The 23,107-nt window shown below is 41.0% G+C and overlaps 1 protein-coding gene across 1 annotated transcript in view; it reads right to left on the bottom strand.

The window, feature by feature from the left end:
* ZC3H6 (zinc finger CCCH-type containing 6) overlaps positions 1-6,399 on the bottom strand; it is a 92,797-nt gene extending 86,398 nt beyond the window's left edge. The window contains exon 1 of the mRNA XM_073608648.1: positions 6,071-6,399. Within this exon, the coding sequence (XP_073464749.1) occupies positions 6,071-6,159 (89 nt within the window). The 5' untranslated portion in view covers positions 6,160-6,399. The remainder of the gene's footprint in view (positions 1-6,070) is intronic.
* Between the last annotated feature and the right edge of the window lie 16,708 nt (positions 6,400-23,107).

The following is a 23,107-nucleotide window of genomic DNA, read 5'->3' as shown; positions in this document are numbered from 1 at the left end:
ACCTTCAGGAACATGTTACATGTTCTACCCATTTTTAGGGAGGGATATGTTAGATGTTCCAGCTCCTGCAGCCACTTGGCGATCCGCTGTTTCTGTGTAACAGCAGTACGGGGAGAAGTTCCCTCTACCAGCGGTCACTTTTTAAAAGGGGCACGGCTCTGCAAGGCTCTGCCCACATCATTCATTCACAGAGTTTTGCTTGTAGATCTCAATAAACTACCATGGCGCTGTTGAACGCTGTGGTAGTTCATTGATTCTTCCTGTCATTGTAAAACTGCCTGCCCGTACGAGGTACAATATAGGGGGCAGACAGCTTACACTGACAGTCTGCAGGAGACCTGCATGGCATCAATGATCTGCTGATAAAAATAATAATTGCCGGTAAAAAAATGTGTATTCATTATTTTTTTTAAAAGGTGAACTTATCTTCTTCAACATGACACCCTGACCCTGGCTTCACTAATCAGTAAATTCACTGATGATGAACCACCTACCAATCAGTGAAATCGGAAAAGTCAAAATATAAGGCCCTTTTCACACAGGAGTCATCCATTCTGTCACATTTTTCCCAAGAAAATAATGGATTCAGTTTACATCCATCTTCATCCATGTTTGCATCTGTTTTATTAATTTTGTTGCAGAGATGACAATTGCATAAACAAATGTTTCTTGCCCAAAACAGAACAGATATACACAAACGGCCTCTGTTTACATCCATTCCTTTTCAATGGAACTGGACGTTGGCTGTTCTGTACAAAAAAACTGGACAGATGCGAATGTGAACAGATGATCCATCATGGATGAAGAACAGACAGTGTAAAAAAAGGGCCTCAAACCCAAGCTTACAATTTAACTTTCATGAAACCACAGCCGTTACATTTGCTTTCAAAGGTAAATTGCTTTTTCAGCTAAACGTTAAGTAGATTTACTAATTATGCAAGTACAGCGTACAGCTTCCTGTAAATACTGGTACGGATACTCCAACATCACACCAAATGTAAATACTGGCTTGCACTTATATCATTTTAATTCTATTATTCAATATGTAGAATGGTTTGCCTTTTAATCTTATAAAATATAGATTGAAATATATCATAAAAGATATATATTTTTTTACAATATACAGTAGAGCTGCACAATTTTGGATAAAATGAGGATGACGATTTTTTTTTTTTTTTTTTTTTGCTTAGAATAAAGATCACCTTTCACATTAAAAAAAAAAAAAAAAAAAAAGGGCTAACTTTAATGTTTTTTTGTGCTTTTTTAATTAATTGAAGTGTATTTCTTCCCAGGACCATTGCACAAATACAGCATAACATAAAACATTGCAACGACCGCCATTTTATTGTCTAGGGTCTCTGCTAAAAATATATATATATATATATATATATAGAATGTTTGGGGGTTCCAAGTAATTTTCTAGCAAAAATACTGATTTTAACTTGTAAACAACAAGTGTCAGAAAAAGACTTAGTGCCGAATCACACAGGGGCAACCCGACTTACAGTGCGACTTTGCAAGGCGATTTGGAGGTGACTTAAGCGCGACTTCGCGTAACTTACAACGCGACTTAAAGTTGCCTCCAGGACAGGCGGCTGTGGCCAATCACAGAATAATCAGCTCTGTGGGAGGGAGGGGGGTTGCCTGGGTAAACGTGGGAAATAGCTGGATAAATTATTTTCTTTTTCCTGTAAAGTTGCTTCAATATAGATGGAGATCCGACTTGGAGGCAATGTCCATTGAAATCTATGGGTACAAGTTGCCTAGAAGTCGCCTTGAAATAGTACAGGAACCTTTTCTGAAGTCGGAGCAACTTCAGTAGTGTACATTAAGACGGCTCTCATTCACTTCAATGGAATTTCTTATGTCCAGCAACTTGGGGCAACTTGAAGTCTGACAAGTCAGATCCCAAGTCGCTGTAGTGTAAACCGGCACTTAGTCTTTAAGTGGTTAAACTGACCTCACCTACAGAGAATAGTTCATCCGTTTGATTTAAAAGAACCAAATGATACAATGTTTCTTTTTATCTCAGCACTGAGCAATGTTGTCATGAACTTTGAAAGCTGTTTTTTTTTTTTTTTTGACAGCTTTTTGACACTTGTTACACGAATCGTGGAAATGCCAGATTAAGATCATGAGGGGGGTTGAATCGAGATCGCATTTTTTTAATGATTAATCATGCAGCTCTAATATATAGTATAAAATATTTAAAATACATTTATATTTAATATTAAATTAATTTAATTTATTACTACATTAACAATGTATAATGTATTATGAACACAATTTATAAATAATATATTTGAATATATAATATTAAGTATTTATAATATAATATTCATTTACATTTCAAAATATATATAGTATATTGAAAGCCAAAACGTTTTCTTCTATTTTGATAAGAGTAGGAAAGGGTTAAAACCCTTCAGGTAATTTTTTTTTTTTTTTTTGGGGGGGGGGGGGGGGGGGAGACTGTATCCCAAAGTAAGGGCCAGTTCACACCTGAACTGCACAGGTATGTGGTCCATGTTCCTGTGCTATTCAATGCGGTGTGATCATACTGGATCACACAAAGTAGTGCATGCGCTACTTTCCAGAAGCGCAGCACACCAAATCACATAGTACTACAGTACCATGCAATCTGGTGCTGGCAAACAGACTGCGTTTGCAGTGTTGTTAAAAATATATATTGATACTGCAGCAGGCTGAACAGGCAGGGCGTTTTGAGCTCGGTGCAGAAAACCAGCATGGAATGCACCTTTCCGGGACTGCATAAGGGGCAATATGCTGGTAAGGTCAGTGTCCTTATATTGACACATGCCATATCAGTCAATGTCATGTAGATGGTCAAAGATATTTTACACCCTCATTTGTAAGGCAGCCAATAAAATAAATCAAAATTCATGCAAATGTTGCATTATTGTGACAAAAAAAAAAAAACACATAATCACCAGGCATAGCATTGGAAAGAGAAACAAAAAAATTCTGAGGAAAAATAAAAATGATATTATATGGTCAGTTGATGATTCTCAAACTAAAATAGCTGCTATTTAGAGCATCATACCAAGCATTTATATTTATGTGTACACACAAATATAATACAGATATGTTTTAGAAAAAAAATAGTGCTGGTACTTTTCTGTATATTTATAAAATATTTTCTATAAAGGAAAATGTAGGTGTCAAAGGATTTTAGGAATAAAAATCTTTTTAGACAACCCTCTAATGCTTCTAGTAATATTTTAAATCCAAATAATCATGCAAATGTTGCAATGCTGTGCCCTAAAAAAGTAAATGGTATTACATGATTACTGTTGTTGATTACAGACGAAAATTGTATCTATTTATAGCGCTCTTTTTTTTTCATCATACCGAGCGTGTATATTTATGTGCCCAAAGTAATAAAAAACAGTACCAATATTTGTCTATATAAATTATAAAACAATGCCTGTATTGTTCTATAAATGTCAAAGGAAAAACAAATGGTATTGCACAATCACTGCTGTAGAGTCTCAACCTAATGAGCATGTAGTATGTGCACATATAAAATAATATATCATTTAAAAAAAAAAAAGAACCGGGGTATATATATAAAAACCAAAATAGAGAGCGGCACTCACATGTCTTAAAAGGTGAACGCACAACGCAGAATGAAAGTTTTATTTTGCTGTTTCCTGAGGAAGACGAGCTTGTGCCTCGTCGAAACATTGAAATAAAACTTTCATTACGCGTTGACCTTTCAAGACCTGTGAGTGCAGCTCTCTATTTTGTATTATTTGCACTACAGTCTTTGCTGTGCACCTGGGCCCATTTTATTTTATCTCTGATATGTGTGCAGTGGAAACCATTGGATTATATATATTTATATATACAAAACAATGCCGGAACTTTTATATCAAATTATAAAATAGTGCCAGCACCTTCCTATAAATGGCCAAGTTAAATGATATTAAATGATTATGGAAGAAAATTAATTTTAGGCAATCTTTTAATACAGTTGTTGAGTCTCATTCTACCAAGTGTGTGTGTGTGTGTGTGTGTGTATATATATATATATATATATATATATATATATATATATATATATATATATTATATATGCAAAAATAATAGATCAGTTTAAAAAAGTATAAAAATAGTATTGGTACTTTTATCTATATATCTAATCATAAAACAATGCAGGTAGTTTTATATAAAATTATAAAAATAATGCCAATCATTTTCTAAACCTGCCAATGTGGATATTAAAAGGTATCGGCAATAAAAAATATTTTCAGACCATGCAAATATTGAATAATGGTGCCCTATAACTATAACAAAAATTCCACCACTATTCACAGTGCTGATAGAAGAAACAGGATGACACCGAGATAAGAAAACAATCTTGTAATGCTGTAGTTGATTCTTATGCTACCGAGTGTGTATATTTATATACATGTATGTATATATATATCAGTTCTTTTATATAAAATTTAAAAATAGTGCCTGCACCTTTCTATAAATGGCAATGTGAATATTAAATTATTTCTAAATGAATTATTTTTAGACAATCTTTTAATACTGTTGTAGATTCTCGTTCTACCAAGTGTATATGTGTGCATGCAAAAATATGTATTTTTTTAACTTACTTAAAAAATAGTTTCAGTATATATATATATATATATATATATATATATTATATATATATATATATATAAAACACAATGCTGATACTTTTATATAAAAAAATAGTGCCAATACCTTTCTATAACTGGTAATGTGGATATTAAAAGATTTTGGTAATAAAAAGATTTTCAGACAATCTTGTAACTATCTCAGTGATGTCAATATAACCATGCAAATATTGCATAATGGTGTCCTAGAAATATAACAAAAATTCCACCACTATTCACAGTGCTTATACACTGTGTTTGTGTGTGTGTATGTATGTATATATATATATATATATATATATATATATATATATATATATATATATATATGCAGGTACTTTTATGTAAAAATTTAAAAAATAGTGCCTGCACCTTTCTACAATGTGGATATTAATTGATTACGAAATAAAATTATTTTTAGACAATCTTTTAATACTGTTGTAGATTCTCATTCTACCAAGTGCATATGTGCGCATGCAAACATGTCATTTTTTTTTAACTTATTTAAAAATAGTTTTGGTACATATATTTAAAAACAATGCCGATACTTTTATATAAAATTCTAAAAATAGTGCCAATAACTTTCTATAACTGGCAATGTGGATATTAAAAGATTTCGGTAATAAAAGTATTTTCAGACAATCTTGTAACTATCCCAGCGATATTAAAGTCCATATAATCATGAAAATATTGCATAATGTAAAAAATGAAACAAAAATTCCACCACCAATCACAGCGCTGATAAGAAACGGGATGACGCCGAGATAAGAAAACAAATGGAGTTACACCATCACTGTTGTAGATTCTCATTCTACTGAGCATGTATATTTTAAAAATCTTTGGTCTATTTATAGGTTTAGGTGTATGTATATGGGCTCATGCAAAAATACAAAAAAAAAAAATGAAAGAATTTAATATAGTTTAAGTATTTTTCTATATAATTATAAAATAATGCCGGTACTTTGATATAAATAGCGCTGGTATATTTCTTTATCATAATAAAACAACGCCAGTACCTCCCTATATACGGCAATGTGGATATTTAAAGATTTACGTAGTTAAAGAAAAAAATATTTCCAGGCAATGCTAGCAATATTCCAGCCCATATCATGCAAATATTGCGATATTGTGCCGTATAAAAGCAAAATGCGATCACCAGGCACAGCGACTAGGCCACAGTAATACACAGAATGCAATGGTCAGTGTATACGATGTATATATATGTTATATATAGAATATATACCATATATACATCCAGCTGGTGATCAGACAGATGAGAAGACAGTGGGATCACAATGGCCCAGGATGAGGCCCTCTCTCCCTCCCCCACCCACCCCCATATATACATGATGAGCACAGAATGAGCATCAATTAATCAGAAATCAGAAGAATGAGAAGAGAAGGTAATATTACTCGACCTTTCGTCCCCTGCATGCTGACACTCTGTCATGTGGGTGTCTAGTAGGGCAGAGTTGGGGGGTCTGGAGAACAGGCTCTCAAAGGCCATGTCTGCACTACACACACTCTCTCAGTTTCTCTATTATTAGACTGTTTTAGCTTATTCTTTTTTTTTTTTTTACACCGAAACCAGGAGGGAACCGTGTACAGCAGACATCCCAGCTGCGCGGCCGGAGCCGAGAGAGCAGCGTCTAGCGCCACCGAGTAAACGAGTGAATACGGTGACCCGGAAGCAGTATGGGAGAATCGTAGCAACTACTTCCGGGCGAAGCGCAGGTGAGCGATGGGCCAATGACAGCGCGGCTTTTCTGATAAGCGCTGGGGTGGAGAAGAGAAGCGCTGTGAGTGGTTGCTAGGAGAGCCGCGTGACTCCGAAAGCAACCAGTCCCGCTCTCTGTACCGGATCTAATATTAGAGGCTCGCGGGGAGGATGTGACGAAAGCGATGATTGGATGGGTTCTTTCGTTATGCCGCGCCTCGCCGGAGAGCACTCTGGGAGTTGTAGTTTTTATTTCAATTCGCTGCTGAGGAAAATAGAATAAAGGCGCGAAGTGTGTCTATATTGTGCTAAATCCATTTACCACAAGGGTGACTCTTCTAGTGAACCTGCACTTTGTTTCTATTAAAGCAGAGCTCTAAGAAAAGTAACAAAAATAAAAGTTAAACTGCCACACAAATAACAAAGTAATAATAGATGGTCCATTAACCACTTCAGCTCCACAGACATTTTTGTTCACACGTTAAAAATTGGCATTTTTGGTTATGAGCATTTATAATATCTATATTTTCCCAGACACGATTAAACTAAGGGCACATTCACGCCAAAAACTGCACATAACTGCGCGTTTTTGCCTGCATATTTACATGTATTAGAAGCGTGCCTGACATACACTTAGCTTGAGTTTTGCTTGCATTTTGCGTTTAGCACTGCATTTGCAGTGCATCTTTTATACGTTTTTGGGCTTTCTTGGCTTAACGGGCTGCGGTGCGTTTGAAGCACATTTGTAGCGCGTTACCTGTGTAGCGCTGGTAGATTTCTAATCTACCGCTTATATGTAAATTTAGTGGGTCATCTGTACTGTACATAGTTCAAATTTAATCTATGGCTAAATTAGCCTCTGTTCCAGCATTGGCTGTGTTGCGTGCAGTTCCACCCCGTTGCCTGTAGGTGTCGTTGTCACCATAGGTCTGTGTTGGAAAGCAACAAGCTGAAGTATATTGAGTGCTCTTCTTTCTTGGAGGCAACTCGGCAGAGGTGGTCCGCTGCTGTGCATTCTGGGAGAAGGTACTTAAGAGGCAGACGCCATTTTTCTTTCTCTTTCACCTGCTGGCCCTCCTGGCCTCAAGGTATGTGACTGAGAGTTCTATATCGTGGCCCTCCAGGCCGGTGGGTTGCGTTGCTGCAGCCGAGCAAGTGGGCCCAGAAGTCTGTCTGGGGCCTACTACTACGGAGATGGTCCTGTGCTGTTTGCCCTGCGGGAAGAAGCCGGACAATTGAGAAGATCCAGGGGAGGACCCGTCTTTGGAGATGACCGAGCGTAATGCTGGTGTCTCAAGAGGGGCCTGGTGACTCGATTGGAGCACGCATCTTAATCTAACCTACCACACAAGTACTGCCGGGTCGGCTTAAAGGTTCTGGTACTGTGTTGCTGTTCATCTAAAACTACTACGTCCTGTGGCAGAGGACTTTAAAGTTACATCGTTCTTCTCAAATCTGTGGCAGAGACTTTTCTTTTGTGCGTGCTACGTTCCGTCTACTAGGTCAGAGAGAGAGATCTATCCGGGCGGGCAAAGATTTAATCTTGGACTGAAGGTATATTCGTCCATGGAGATTTAAAGTCCTCAGTGATAAAAAGAAAAAGGTATTTGAACTTCCCTGCAACTCTTCTTCTACCTCTTTCCTGCTACTTCTTCAAGGTACTTCCTATTAAAGCATTGAAAAAGTACTAAAGTGACTGGTGCCTACATTGTCAGAGACAAAGCTCAACATGGACTCTAAGTTCTGGTATTGGTGAAACTAAAGGTAAAAAGGTGACGGTAACAGCCCGATTTAACTCAGCAGCTCCTAAAGGAGTTAGTGCTACATGTGGGGGCGTCGTCCGGGATTGTTTGCCGTCGCCCTAAGCAACTTTGAGAGGTATTTCACCGAGAGTCTGTGCTAAAAAAGAGGTTTCTGGACTTTGTCACTTTTTCCATGAAAAGAAGGGGTTAAACTGCAGGATTACATTTCTGACTGCGTAGGCTGCGGGTGAGAAGTAAAAGCCCGGGAGCTACGTGATCAGAGGAGCAAGTGGGAGGAGCTACTCCTACTTGTTACCGCGTAAGACACGTGTGTGTGTGTGTGTGTGTCTGGCACCAAAGGAGAAGAGAGGCCCCGTGATCGTACTGAGAATCAGAGTGCAGCCATGTCTTCTTTTACATTGATACCGTCAACTGTGGAGTCCAAGATGTTCCCTACAAGTACCGCTGCGGGTGCTATGCTAACCGGAACCCTGCTGACGGATACCGGCATTCGTTTGAAGCCGAAGGGGTGGTTCTTACTATATACCGTTGGAGATATTGAAGGGTTGGGCATGCTTTGCCACAAGTGTGAAGGACTGGCCATACATCTCCGTCCATTTGTCTGATGTTTGCAGTGCGGAGAATACTTATTCACAGTGGAGCAACCTACAATGTCGCCCCGTGCTTATCGAGTGGACTGGGCTACAGGGATCGCTACGGTGGAAACTACTGCCATTACTGCTGGAGAGCAACAGGCCTTAGTCTCATTTGCTACTGTGAGTGTTCCTGAGGGAGATGTCGCTGTTACTGCTTCATCAGCGGACATCACTTTTGTTTCTACTTCCACTACACCTGTTCCCGCTGCACCTGTCCCGAGGAAGGTGGGATATGTGAAGGCTTCCCACGGCCGTGGTCGAGGCCTACCCCAGAGACTACCCGAACCGGAGCCGGAGGAGTACATGGATCCGGAGAAGTCCACGTCAGGAACGGGTGAGAGATCAAAGGGGAATATATCTGGGACTCTTTGTAAATATGTACCAGCAGAAGAGTTGCGAGATTCGGTGATAGATTCTTTGTCAGATCTCTCCGATGATGATGATTTGTTTGAGACAATGTCACAGGAACTATTGTGGGCCCAAGGTGAAGATGTTGCTTATACTTTTACCTTCTCAGAATGGATAGCTATGGGTTCTGCGAAGACATCACCATGTGTGGAGCCGCACAGTACTATTGCAGAGACATTGTCTAAAGTTACTAGTTCGTTTGAGTCTGAGCCGATACCCATCGGATCTATGGTGCGCAAATCGCCAAATTCTTGTGTGCCTCCTGGTCAGGGAAAAACCAGAACTTTACCTAGACTTGCCCGTTTACAGAGAGTGCTCACCAAACGAGTTGCTACAGAATATGGTCTGGAATTTCCTTATGTTACTCAAGAAGTTATGCAGGAAATTGAGGCTAATCAAGAGCAGTGGTACCGTAAAGCTGTTTGGGACTATTTGTCGGTACCAAAGCCTTTCCGGAGAGCTGGGTATTCTGCTGCAAAGGATGAACGTTTTAATGGGTGTCTGTTGCACTGGAATTATGGTCGGCACACCTATGCTGACAAAGTGGTCATTTGCAGACCCGGAAAAGATGACATTGTTTATTTTATCACCACAGTGGATAAACAGGGGAAGAAACTGACATTACCGGATCCCCGGTTTTATTGGTGATAATGCAAAAGTCCTGCTAGCAGCATCTTTGTATACAGCGCTCCCAAAACGCCCCTGCCCATTGGAATGAATGGGCAACGCTTTCAAAGCACTTTGAAAGCGCTTTAAAAGCGTCATAAAACGGGGGTTTTTAACCCCCTTTTTGGGGTTAAAGCACCCCGCCAGCAGCCAAAAAGCGCTGCTTAAACGGTGGTAAAGCTTCGCTAAAACGAGCGGCACTTTAGCGCTAACGTGGCCCCATTGTGAAAGGGGTCTTACTGTGCTGAGCTGCACTGGAATGATGTGAACTGTGCCCATAGGATTACTTTGATTTTGGGCTGTCTTTGCAGTTGGAGTATAACGTGCAAAGTGCTAAATAACCATATATTATATTATAAATGGTTAAAAAAGGCTGAAAGTGTCAAATTCATCAGATGTGAGCAGTGGCAGCTGGTGTTTTTTTTGTTTGGGGGGACGGCAAACCACCGCCCCCCGCGGAACCTCAAACCCCCCCACTCCTCGCTGTCTGCCGATCCACCGGCACTTACCCCATCTAGGCAGTGGGCACATCGGGGCATCGGCGGACATCAGGCTGCGGTGGGCATCAGGCAGTTGCTCCTGTGTCTTCTCCTCCTCGCTTCCGCCGTGTGTCTCCTCCTTTCCTCCTAGGCGTCCAATAGGATCACCTGCCTTTCAAACAATCGGGCGGCTTCCTAATTGGCCGGGAGGAGGTTCAGTGTTGCAACAGTGAATATTCATTTGCTTTTGCAACACAACTGGGTGGGCTCCAGAGACAATGCTCTGCGCCCCGAGCCCACCCTATTTTGAAGCCTATTAAAAGCCTCTGGCTCTAATCAGGTGCTTCAAAAAACACACCCCCGCCATAGGAATTCATGCGCCCGGCGACCTGAAGGGGGCCAGGCCCATGGATAGGGAGGGCAGCCACAATGGACGGGCCACCCCAGATGTGAGTAAAAGTTAACCACCATCAACTTACAAACAGTTCAAAATGAGGAAAACTGATGTCAATCTTCATCCACACCAAAATCTATTTGGTGTGGATGAAGATTGACATTTGTTCTCTAAAGGAGTCACCCAAGGTTGTGCATCCGCCACCCAGAGGGGAGAGTAAATACTCTTACCAGAATGCGTGGACCCTATTGCCAGCGGCAAAGAGTCAAACAGGCATTTAGATGGAACTGTAGGTTGATGTTCTGAGGCACTGTCACTGAAAATCGATTATCACAGTGTACCAAAGCATCTAATCATCGAGTTGAACCATAAGCTCCACCGATCATAAAAGAAAAAGGCCTCCACATAGTGTAAAATTGTAATCCATGGATTTATTTATAAAAAGTAGGACACTTACATCAAAGCTGACGTAAACAGGCACAGAGAGATGTGATCACATTGGAAATCCAAAAAAGCTTGCTCAATCACGTCTATCATGTGTATGCTGCCATGTTGGTGCCAGGAAAACTGAAAATTGTATCAAATACTTACCATAAATTTTCCTTTCCTGGTGTCAATCCGTCATGTTGGCATCAGGAAAATGAACTTTAGTGCACACAAACGCCATTTAACCACTTGCCTACCTAGGCCTTTAGCTTTTGTACATTTGGAAAAAAATCTGCATTTTTTTGCTTGAAATTACTGTAGATAGATAAATAAAAATATCCCATCATTTATAGACGCTATAACCTTTGCGCAAACCAATCAATATATTGGGATTTATTTTACCAAAAATATGTAGCAGAATCCATATTAGCCTAAATCGATGAAGATAGATTTCTTTCAGTTTTTTTATTGGATAGATTTCTTTCAGTTTTTTTATTGGATATGTTTTATAGCAGAAACTAAAAAATATTGTTGTTTTTTTTTTTCAAAACTGTTGTTTTTTTTTATTCGTTTTTTTTATAGCGCAAAAAATATGAAATACAGAGGTGATCAAATACCACCAATAGAAAGCTCTATTTGTGGGAAAAAGGGACACCAGTTTTATTTGGGTAAAGCATTGCACAACCGTGCAATTGTCAGTTAAAGTAACGCAGTGCCGTATCGCAAAAAAATGGCCTGGCCATGAAGGGGGGGGGGGGGTAAATCTTCTGGAGGTCAAGTGGTTAAAATTGTGTACGCCCATAGAATCACAAAAAACGATGGCACTCAATATTCTGCATAGGCGATGCTTTAAAAGTCTTTACAGGTTATCAGTTTAGAGTTAAAGCTTTGTTGCCCTAAAAAAAAACAAAAAAAAACAGTGCTTGTGTTGTGCAATTTGGCCCCCTGTATCACCTGAAATACCTGGTTGATCCTAGCTGATCCTGCCTGGTTCTGCCCTCCCCCCTGTAAACTGACCACGGTTTATCATGGCTGCTGAGCCCTGACACTGTGGTCAGTTTACGTGCCTCCATCATCCGCATCTCTCCTCTGTCCTCCTCTCCCCACCCCCGCCTGTCAGCTTGTGACAGTGCCCGCCCCTCCCCTCACGTGACCACCCGCCGCTCTTCTCCCCTCCTCCCAACTGACGTCAGCGGGGGATTCTCAGCCTCTCCCATTATAGCTGTCAGATCGGGAGAGGGAAAGTTAGCGTCGAGCGGTGCTCGGAAATAAGATATACAGAGGCATTTTTTTTAATAACACACACACAGAGAAGAGATTATATTATCTAACACAGGGGATTGCCTGAAAATGGTAAAGTGTGTTTATGGCACTAGAATTATTGCTCTTATGCCGCATACACACGAGCGGACTTTACGGCAGACTTTGTCCTGCGGACTTTTCGACGGACTTTACGACGGACTTTCCGAATGAACGAACTTGCCTACACACGATCAACCAAAGTCCGATGGATTCGTACGTGATGACGTATGACCGGACTAAAATAAGGAAGTTCATAGCCAGTAGCCAATAGTTGCCCTAGCGTCGGTTTTTGTCCGTCGGACTAGCATACAGACGAGCGGACTTTTCGACCGGACTCGAGTCCGTCGGACAGATTTGAAACATGTTTCATTTCTAGGTCCGTCAAACTTTTGAGAAAAAAAAGTCCGCTGGAGCCCACACGCGATCGAATTGTCCGACGGACTCAGGTTCGCCGGACCAAGTATGCCGTAAAGTCCGGTCGTGTGTACGTGGCAATACTCTGATGATCGCGAAGATACCTCATGTGTGGTGTAATTGATGTTTTCATACACGTGTTCACCCCATGCTGCACTTTTTATATGGTGTGTGTCCTGGGGGTGACAGGTGTACTTTTAAAATGTTTTAAGTTATTTGTATTTATTTTATATATATCTTTTTTTACAGTTATTTTTTTTAATTGTTATTACAAGGGGGATAACAAGTGATAGCATTGGCAAGTGACAGGTGCTCTTTACATTGACATTGGGGGTCTAAAAGACCACCTGCCCTCCAATGCAGCTATTTAAACACAGATCATGCTGGAATAGCTGCGTCTTTGGCTACACTAGCCAAAGAATGACAGCTGTGACTATGGAAGTGACATAATACACGCCCCCTCCGGGGTCATTCGTCGCTAAAGGGATTCCCTGAGTTCCTCCTGCTTTCAACAGGTAAGTGGATTCCTGTGGTCCGGGGCTCTCCAGAGGAGAACCTGACAACTTTTTATCTACAATGTCATTTGCCATTGGTAGATAAGCTGCGCAGGACCTGGAAGAATTTACCAGACCCTGGCTTCCCTAAGAGTGAGAACCATTGCCCTATGGCAGTGATGGTGAAACTTGGCACCCAAAATGTTTTGGAACTACATTTCCCATGATGCTCATGCACTCTGCAGAGTAGTTGAGAATCATGGGAAATGTAGTTCCAAAACATCTGGGGTGGCAAGGTTCGCCATCACTGCCTTATGGGATAGCATTGGGCAGGTGAGGATCTCTTTTTAATTCCTCTCCTGCCCCTTTGTGCCAGCCTATCAAGCACAGACTTGATCCATTTCTTGACTCCTTGTGTGCCCAGCTTTCAGCGAGGAGTTTGGAAGCTGTGAACCTGGAAATGCTTAGAGCTGAGCTCCTACGGGCTCCGTTTCAGGTTAGCAGAGAGCCTCAATCTCGTCTTAATCACCACCCTGAATTTGTTTCTTGTGGTTCTGGCATAGCTCCCAACTGTCCCTGATTTCGAGGGACTGTCCCTGATTTGGAGCAATATCCCTCTGTCCCTCTTTCCTTCTCATTTGTCCCTCATGTTTGTCTTATCTATATAGATAAATATAAAATGCACTTTTTATCTATCAGAAAGTGTTTTCCAGCACTAAACCTTTCATCCAATTTCTAAATTGCTGCATTTGTAAATTCCAAAAGCCAATATAAAGGAATAGTAGTGGTAAAAAAAGGACTTGTGAGTTTAACCAATCTTGTTTTTTGTACAATTCTCCTTTAAGGGGGCATGGCAAGGGTTGTGTCCTATGCCTGCATACTTTTGCTGATAGGTGTCCCTCATTTCCATCTCAAAAAGTTGGGAGGTATGGTTCTGGGCTCCTGAGAGGAGTAGGAGAGCCCGGGGAACCACTAAGGGCAGGTGCCAGCGAGAGGGTACATAAGTCATGTGAAAGTAACTGGGTGGCTCTACAGCCACTGGGATCACTTTTACAGCAAAGCCAGATGGCAGCTGCAGAGAACTGGAACAACCTCATGGCTGCTGTCCAGGCTTGTTTTACACACATCCAAAGAGCCAAAACGAGGTCAAAAGATTTAAAAAAAATGCTTTTTTGCTGCAATATTCAGCTTGAATCCAGTGTATTCCTCAACAGTATATGTATCTGTTTTTAGATGTCTGCAGTATGGACAACATCATTTAACTCACTTCTTCTGAGCCCAGGTCATAATGGACCTGCTCTAACCTGTTACGGTAGAGTGACCAGACATTTGCCAATGGCTTTTTTAAGTTACTCATATTTGGAGGAGTATGAGTAATGTAGACCTTCCAAAAAAAAGGAAAGGCCCGCTTATTTATTCAAGGCCCCATACCAAAATGCTACATAAAAAACGGATGGAAAAATATAAAATGTACATACCTCCTTCAACTTCCGCACCGCAGAATGTGACTTCACCGTTTTTTTAAAAGATCCTGCAAAGAATCCGGATCCCAAAACTTGTTAGAAAATGCTCCAGGACAAGTAGGGGCATCGGTCAGGAGCGTCTCGCACTCTTGCTCCTCATTCCAGCATCCTGGTTTTGGCTGTGACATTCAACTTGTCTGTCTGTCCACCTGCAAGATGATTAATATGGCCAGTTTCTGGGGTGGAGATCAAACCTGATTTAACCACTTCAGCCCCGGAAGGTTTACCCCCTTCCTGACCAGGCCATTTTTTGCGATACGGCACTGCGTTACTTTAACTGACAATTGTGCGGTCATGTGACGTCGTAAACAAATAAAATTGATGTCCTTTCCCACAAATAAAGCTTTCTTTTGATGGTATTTAATCACCTCTGCAGTTTTTATATTTTGCTCTATAAGCAAAATAAGACCGACAATAAAAAAAAAAAACAATATTTTTTACTTTCTGCTATAAAGCATATCCAATAAAAAATTTCATTTCTTCATCAATTTAGGCCAATATGTATTCTGATACATGTTTTTGGTAAAAAAAATCCCAATAAGCGTATATTCATTGGTTTGCGCAAAAGTTATAGCGTCTACAAACTATGGGATATTTTCATGGAATTTTTACTTATTTTTTTTTTTTACTAGTAATGGCGGCGATCAGTGACTTATAGCGGGACTGCAACATTGCGTTGGACAAATCGGACATTAAGTGACACTTTTTTGGGGAACAGTGACACCAATACAGTGATAAATAATATGCACTGTAACTGTACTAATGACACCGTCAAGGAAGAGATTAACATGGGCAAGCAAAGGGTTAAATGTGTCCCTTGGGAGTGCTTTCAAACTGTGTGGGGGTGCTTGTACTGTAAGAAGACAGAGATCTGTGTTCCTGCTTAGCAGAAACACAAGATCTCTGTCTTCTCCTGTCACAGAATGGCGATCTGCCTTGTTTACAGAGCGCTGTTATGTCTGCCTCTGGAAAGATCGGCGGGTCCGCTGGACCCACTGACTGGCTCCTGCTCTGTACAATCACCGTGGGAGGTGGGCACCAGTGGCACGTGCCCCAGACTAGGAAGAACGTAAAGAGGCTGCCCCGCTGCAATAAATGTATGCGGTGCAGTCCAGAAGCGGTTAAGCCAGCCAATCCTGCAGTCTCATATGTGTGATAGCGTGCCTAATACCTGATCAGGCTACCCATTTTTCTGCCCTGCTCTGCTAGATTGGATTACCTCGTTCACAACCTCAGATCGGATATCAACTGCCTGCCTTTTGACTTCTGATTTTGACCCTGACTATTGTGAACTGTCTGTCAACTGCAAGTACCTGTTTGCTGTGCTCAGTTTGCGCATGACTTGGCATGGTAGTCAGGCACAATAGCATTGTGTATAAGTCCTGAGGGCAACTCAGTACTGATATGCCTGCTTGTCTTATGGGAAAGTGGGCTGCTATAGTGAAGAACACACAAGCCAGCTATAGTGTCTGACTACCTGCATTAAGGGTAAGCGTGACAGCAACTTTGCACAAGATTTAGGATCTTTGTTGTGGATCTACCCAGAAGGATTGTAATGTCCCCCATGCATAGGGACTGGAGGTTTATTGTGTGCAGAAAAGCAAATGTAATAGAAGGGTTTCATTTTTTTAAATGTTCCCTTGTCCTGAGGTTTATGCGTGTCTGTCAGACAGTCACTTGTGTCACCAGTATCATCAGCAGTATTTTGTGAGTACAAGGACTGTGGTATATGTGTGCAGTGTATACAGAGAATAGGCATATGCTTTGTTTAATCAATCCCCTTTAATCCACTTTAACTATTAGGTGCATCTTACTATACCCACCAAGTTCAGGATTCCATCCTTGGGGGCCTCGGGCCTGCCAATGGATGACCACCAGCACCCGCACAACGAGGAGGAAGACAGGACAGAGCTCTGTCAATGTATACAATGCATTGCTCTGTCTTGTCAGTGGGGATGTTCTAGTTTTTGTTCCCCTAAAAAGCAGGGATTAAAGACTGCCACATCCCTTAGTGAAAGCACCTCAGAGTACACACATAAACACTGGTTAGGCACACATTTACCCCTTTGATCGCCCTAGATGTTTAACCCCTTCCCAGCTAGTGTGATTAGTACAGTTACAGTACTGTAGCACTGATCACTGTATTAGTGTCACTGGTTCCCATAAAGTGTCAGTTAGTGTCAGATTGTTCGCCGCAATATTGCAGTCCCACTATAAGTCGCTGATCGCCGACATTACTAGTATAAAAAATAAAGAAATACAAATTCAATATACTGTATATAGTATATCATAGTTTGTAGATGCTATAACTTTTGCACAAACCAATCAATATACGCTTGTTGGGATTTTTTTACCCCAAATTTGTAGCAGAATACATATTGGCCTATATCTATGAAGAAATTAGATTTTTAACATTTTTTTATTGCAGAAAGTAAAAAAAATGTTTTGTTTTTTTGTTTTTTTTTAAATTCAGTCTTTTTTCATCTATAGTGCAAAAAATAAAAATCCAGTGGTGATCAAATACCACCAAAAGAAAGCTCTGTTTGTGGGAAAAAAAATATATAAATTTCATTTGTGTACAGCGTTGCATGTCTACACAATTGTCAGTTAAAGTACCACAGTGCCAAAAAGAAAAAAAATGGCCTGGTCATGAAGGGGGGTAAGTCTTCTGGCAAGTTGGTAAAGGTGGGCATGGTGAGTAGGCTGGCTCTAGATTTTATTTAGAAAGTCTGGTCACCTTATGTTACTGGACAGTGAAGGGAGAATCAACACAATTATGGGCTCATCTTTCTGTCACTCTGCGTTCTGCTCCTATCAGCATCCTTCTTGTCAGCACATGAACTGACTGACTCCTTGTACTGCTTCTTCATCTCATATTGAGCAATAGGGTATGTGAAGCTGCACCCAGCTGTAAAGGAGATATTCCCTTGGAAATTAGTTTAAGTTTTTAGCTTTACAGTGCCTTGAAAAGGTTTTCATACCCCTTGAAATTTTATAACCAAGAACATAAATTTATTTTATTGGGATTTTATGTGATAGACCAACACAAAGTGGCACATAATTGTGACATGGAAGGAAAATGATAAATGGTTTTCAAATTTTTTTACAAATAAATATATGAAAAGTGTGGCGTGCATTTGTATTCAGCCCCCTTATTTCTGATACCCCTAACTAAAATCTAGTGGAACCAATTGCCTTCATAAGTCACCTAATTTGTAGAGTCCATCTGTGTGTAATTTAATCTCAGTATAAATATAGCTGTTCTGTGAAGTCCTCAGAGGTTTGTTAGAGAACCTTAGTAAACAAACAGCATCATGAAGGCCAAGGAATGCACCACATTCAGGTCAGGGATAAAGTTGTGGAGAAGTTTGAAGCAGGGTTAGGTTATAAAAAAATATCCCAAGCTTTGAACATCTCACGGAGCACTGTTCAATCCATCATCTGAAAATGAAAAGAGTATGGCACAACTGCAAACCTACCAAGACATGGCCGTCCACCTAAACTGACAGGCCGGGCAAGGACAGCATTAATCAGAGAAGCAGACAAGAGGCCCATGGTAACTCTGAAGGAGCTGCAGAGATCCACAGCTCAGGTGGGAGAATCTGTCCACAGGACAACTATTAGTTGTGCACTCCACAAATCTGATCTTTATGGAGGCGTGCTATTGTTGAAAGAAAACCATAAGAAGTCCCATTTGCAGTTTGCGAGAAGCCATGTGGGGAACACAGCAAACATGTGGAAGAAAGTGCTCTGGTCAGATGAGACCAACATTAAACTTTTTGGCCTAAAAGCAAAATGCTATGTGTGGTGGAAAACTAACACTGCACATCACTCTGAACACGCCATCCCCACCGTGAAACATGGTGGTGGCAGCATCCTGTTGTGGGGATGCTTTTCTTTAGCAGGGACAGGGAAGCTGGCCAGAGTTGATGGGAAGATGGATGGAGCCAAATACAGCACAATCTTAGAAGAAAACTTGTTAGAATCTGCAAAAGACTTGAGACTGGGGAGGAGGTTCACCTCCCAGCAGGACAACAACCCTAAACATACAGCCAGAGCTACAATGGAATGGTTTAGATCAAAGCATATTCATGTGTTATGCCCCGTACACCCGATCGGACATTCCGACAACGAAATCCTGGGATTTATTTCCAACGGATGTTGGCTCAAGCTTGTCTTGCGTACACACGGTTGCACAAATGATGTTGGAAATTCCGAACGTCAAGAACGCGGTGACGTACAACACATACGACGAGCCGAGAAAAATGAAGTTCAATAGCCAATGCGGCTCTTCTGCTTGATTCCGAGCATGCGTGGAATTTTGTGCTTTGGAATTGTGTACACTCAATCGGAATTTCCGACAACGGATTTTGTTGTCGGAAAATTTGAGAACCAGCTCTCAAATTTTTGTTGTCGGAAATTCTGACAACAAATGTCCGATGGAGCCTACACACGGTCGGAATTTCCGACAACAAGCTCACATCGAACATTTGTTGTTGGAAATCCTGACCATGTGTACGCGGCATTAGAATGGCCCAGTGAAAGTCCAGACATAAATCATATTGAGAATCTGTAGCAAGACTTGAAAATTGCTGTTCACAGACGCTCTCCATCCAATCTGACAGATCTTGAGCTATTTTGCACAGAATGGGCAGAAATTTCACTCTCTAGATGTGGAAAGCTGGTAAAGACATCCCCAAAAAGACTTAGGCCCCTTTCACACTGGGGCGGTAGGGGGCGTCGGCGGTAAAACACCGCTATTTTTAGCGCGGTTTTACCGCGGTATTCGGCCGCTAGCGGTGCGGTTTTAACCCCCCGCTGGTGGCCGAAAAAGGGTTAAAACCACTCGTATAGCGCGGCTATTGCCGCGGTATAGCCGCGCTGTCCCATTGATTTCAATGGGCAGGAGCAGTTAAGGGCGGTGAATACACCGCTCCTTCACCGCTCCAAAGATGCGGCTGACAGGAGATTTTTTCTTCTCCTGCCAGCGCACCGCTTCAGTGTGAAAGCCCTCGGGCTTTCACACTGAACAAACAGCGGAGGCTGTTTTGGGGCGGTTTGCAGGCGGTATTTTTAGCGCAATAACGCCTGCAAACCGCCCCAGTGTGAAAGGGGCCTAACAGCTGTAATTGCAGCGAAAGGTGGTTTTATAAAGTTTTCACTCAGGGGGGCTGAATACTAATGCACGCCATACTTTTCACATATTTATTTGTAAAAAATGTTGAAAACCGTTTATCATTTTCCTTCCACTTCACAATTATGTGGCGCTTTGTGTTGGTCTATCACATAAAATCCTAATAAAATACATTTACACTTTTGGTTGTAACATGACAAAATGTGGAAAATTTCAAGGGGTATGAATACTTTTTCAAGGCACTGTATCTCTTACTCTCAAAGCCTAGAACTGGCCAATGTAATATAAATCTCTCATAGCCATCCCAAGCCCCAAACAATAGATGTCATGGCATGTTTAGTTATCCTGGAGTAATGGAATATTGAAGTGTGTAGAGAAATGCAAGTATTGAATTCATTTTTTATTAGATTTACTTTACTACATCCATTGAACGATTTCCATTCACATCTAGTTGGAGATTTTGAGTAGATATGGATTGGGAATTTAGGTATAAATATTTAAAATGACTGGTATTGTTGTAGAGGGGTTTGTGTTGTATCTACATTTGTAAGCGCACAACGGTCAAAAAATGGTAAATTAACTTCTGCAAGTTACTAAAAAAGTGTCAGGGGCCCAAACTCATCCAATATGAGCATATTATTATAAAAGGATAATTGAGAATCTTTTACATAAAAGAAAAGATCATCGGCTGAAAATGTCTTAATAATTATGTAGCACCCTCCTAGATAGGTTGTTCGATAAAGTTCTTTTTGGTTCCACTGTAATCACTGGTGCAGTTTGTGATTGCTTTGGGTTGTTCTAGGTTCCCTGTTTGCAGGTTTGATTGCTTCTCCCTGCCTTCTGAAGAGTTACAGAATGTAGTGAGCTGGAAAGGCTAATCAGCAACCTGAATAGTTATGTTGTCTCATCCAATCCCTGGGGGAGGGTGTCCAGCAGATGGCTGGGGAGTGCATAAATATTTGGGGAACTCAGGCAGCCCTGTTCTTGTCTGCCCTTCCAAGTAGCCCGGCTGAATTGCTGCCTGTGTTCACCAATTTCCTAGCTTCTGCTGAGCTGGGGGGCCTACTTGTTGAGATTGGCTGCAGTTATACAAGGGGATCTTGCAGAGGATCCAGTCTGGAAAGTTCACTAAGGAAAGTTTGTTGGATATTGGAAGGTAGCATTCAGGTATCCTGTGTGCAGGATTTTGATGACTGCTGCTGCTGCAACCCCTTGCGCATTATGGCTAAAGCTTGCCTGGCCTGGGAAATCGCATTCAATGCTGTCCATTTTTGGGCTAACACTGAACGAACTGTTCCTAGGAGTAGCTACAGAGTGAAAAGTGTCCTTTTGCTACTGCTCAGGGTTTCTGGAGTAACCCACGACCCCCTACGCCCTATCCCAGTTATTCAGCAATAAATTTGAAAGAAAAGCAACCCCTAAACTGTTTATTGAGCCTGAGGAGCAACTGTTGCTGTGTGTCTAACTGCTGCCTCACTAAACTGGAAAAGGAACCTGGGGCAATTCAGTTGGTCCTTTCGGGGGTGGGCGCTACAATTAAAACCTAGGGGAATGTTTTTAGGACCTATGCCAACAGGCTTTCAGCTTCAGTCAATGCCATCAGTTTGAGATATTTATGAGATCATCCAGAATTCACAGACAGGTGCGTTTAACTCGCAGTTGACATCCTTCTGAAATGCATTTTACTTTCTTCAAACATGATTTGGATTCTTGTAGACTTGCATTGGAATACAAAACCTGCTTGAAGCAAGCAACAGCCTATCACCAATGGCCTTGAAGCTGTTCTCTTGGCACCAACTTGACTTCAAACAGATCTTTCTCTCTTTATCTTTATTATATGGGGGATGAAAAAAATCTGTAGTTTCTAGAAGAAAAACAATTTTATTTGTGCTTTCAGTTCACTACACAGGAAATGACAAAGACATTGTATTTCTAGCAAGATCAACAGATATTTTCCATACTTGAATAAAATGTTCTTAGCCTGAAAAAAAAAGAAGACAAATGCAACTACCACATTTGAAGATTACATAAGATTGGTAAGCTGTAATATATCATTTTGTTTTTGGGTTTAGATATGCTTTATTGCTATTAACCACTTCAGCTCCGGAAGGATTTGCCCCCTAATAACAAGGCCATTTTTTGCTATACGGCACTGCGTCGCTTTAACTGACAATTGCGCGGTCATGTGACATTGTACACAGACAAAAATTTATGTCCTTTTTTTCCCAACAATAGAGCTTTCTTTTGGTGGTATTTGATTACCTCTGCGGCTTTTATTTTTTGCGCTATAAACAAAAATAGCGTCAATTTTGAAAAAAAAAAAACCCAAGTTCTGTTTACATTTTGCTTTAATAAACATCCAAAAAAAAAAAAAAAATTCTTCATCACTTTAGTCTAATATGCATTCTTCTACATATTTTTTGGTAAAAAAAAACTCACAATAAGCTTATATTGATTGGTTTACGCAAAAGTTATAGAGTCTACAAAATAGGGGATATATTTATGGCATTTTCCTTATAAATTTTTTTATTTTACTTGTAATAGCGGTGATCAGCGTTTTTATCGGGACTGTGACAGATCAGACACTTTTGACACTTTTTTGGGACCATTGACATTTATACAGTGATCAGCGCTATAAATAGCCACTGATTACTGTATAAATGTCACTGGCAGGGAAGAGGTTAACACTAGGGGGCGATCAAGGGGTAAAATGTTCCCTGGGGAGGTGTTTCTAACTGTGGAAGGAGTGTACTGACTGGGAGTACAGAGGCATCGCTGTTCCTTATTACTAGGAACAGCAGATCTCTCTCTACTTCCCTGACAGAACGGGGATCTGTCTGTTTACATTGACAGATCCACTTTCTGTCGTTCTGAAGAACGATCGACGGTCACTGGCGGGCATCTCGGGCGCCAGCCACGTGCATCGACTCCGGCGTCAAACCGCGGGCGCCTGCGCCCCCTATTGCTCTTTAAAGCGGCCGACGTACACCTATGGCGCTTTGTGCAGCAGTGCCAACCTGCCGCTGTATAACGATGGCGGCTGGTCGGCAAAAGGGATAAACGTACCAATATTATGAAATTAAATAACCAACACTTCAAA

This window comes from Aquarana catesbeiana, linkage group LG13, assembly GCF_042186555.1.
Source record: "Aquarana catesbeiana isolate 2022-GZ linkage group LG13, ASM4218655v1, whole genome shotgun sequence".
Taxonomy (NCBI): Eukaryota; Metazoa; Chordata; class Amphibia; order Anura; family Ranidae; genus Aquarana; species Aquarana catesbeiana.
Note: the sequence above shows the minus strand (reverse complement) of the source record. Positions and strands in the feature narration are given on the sequence as shown.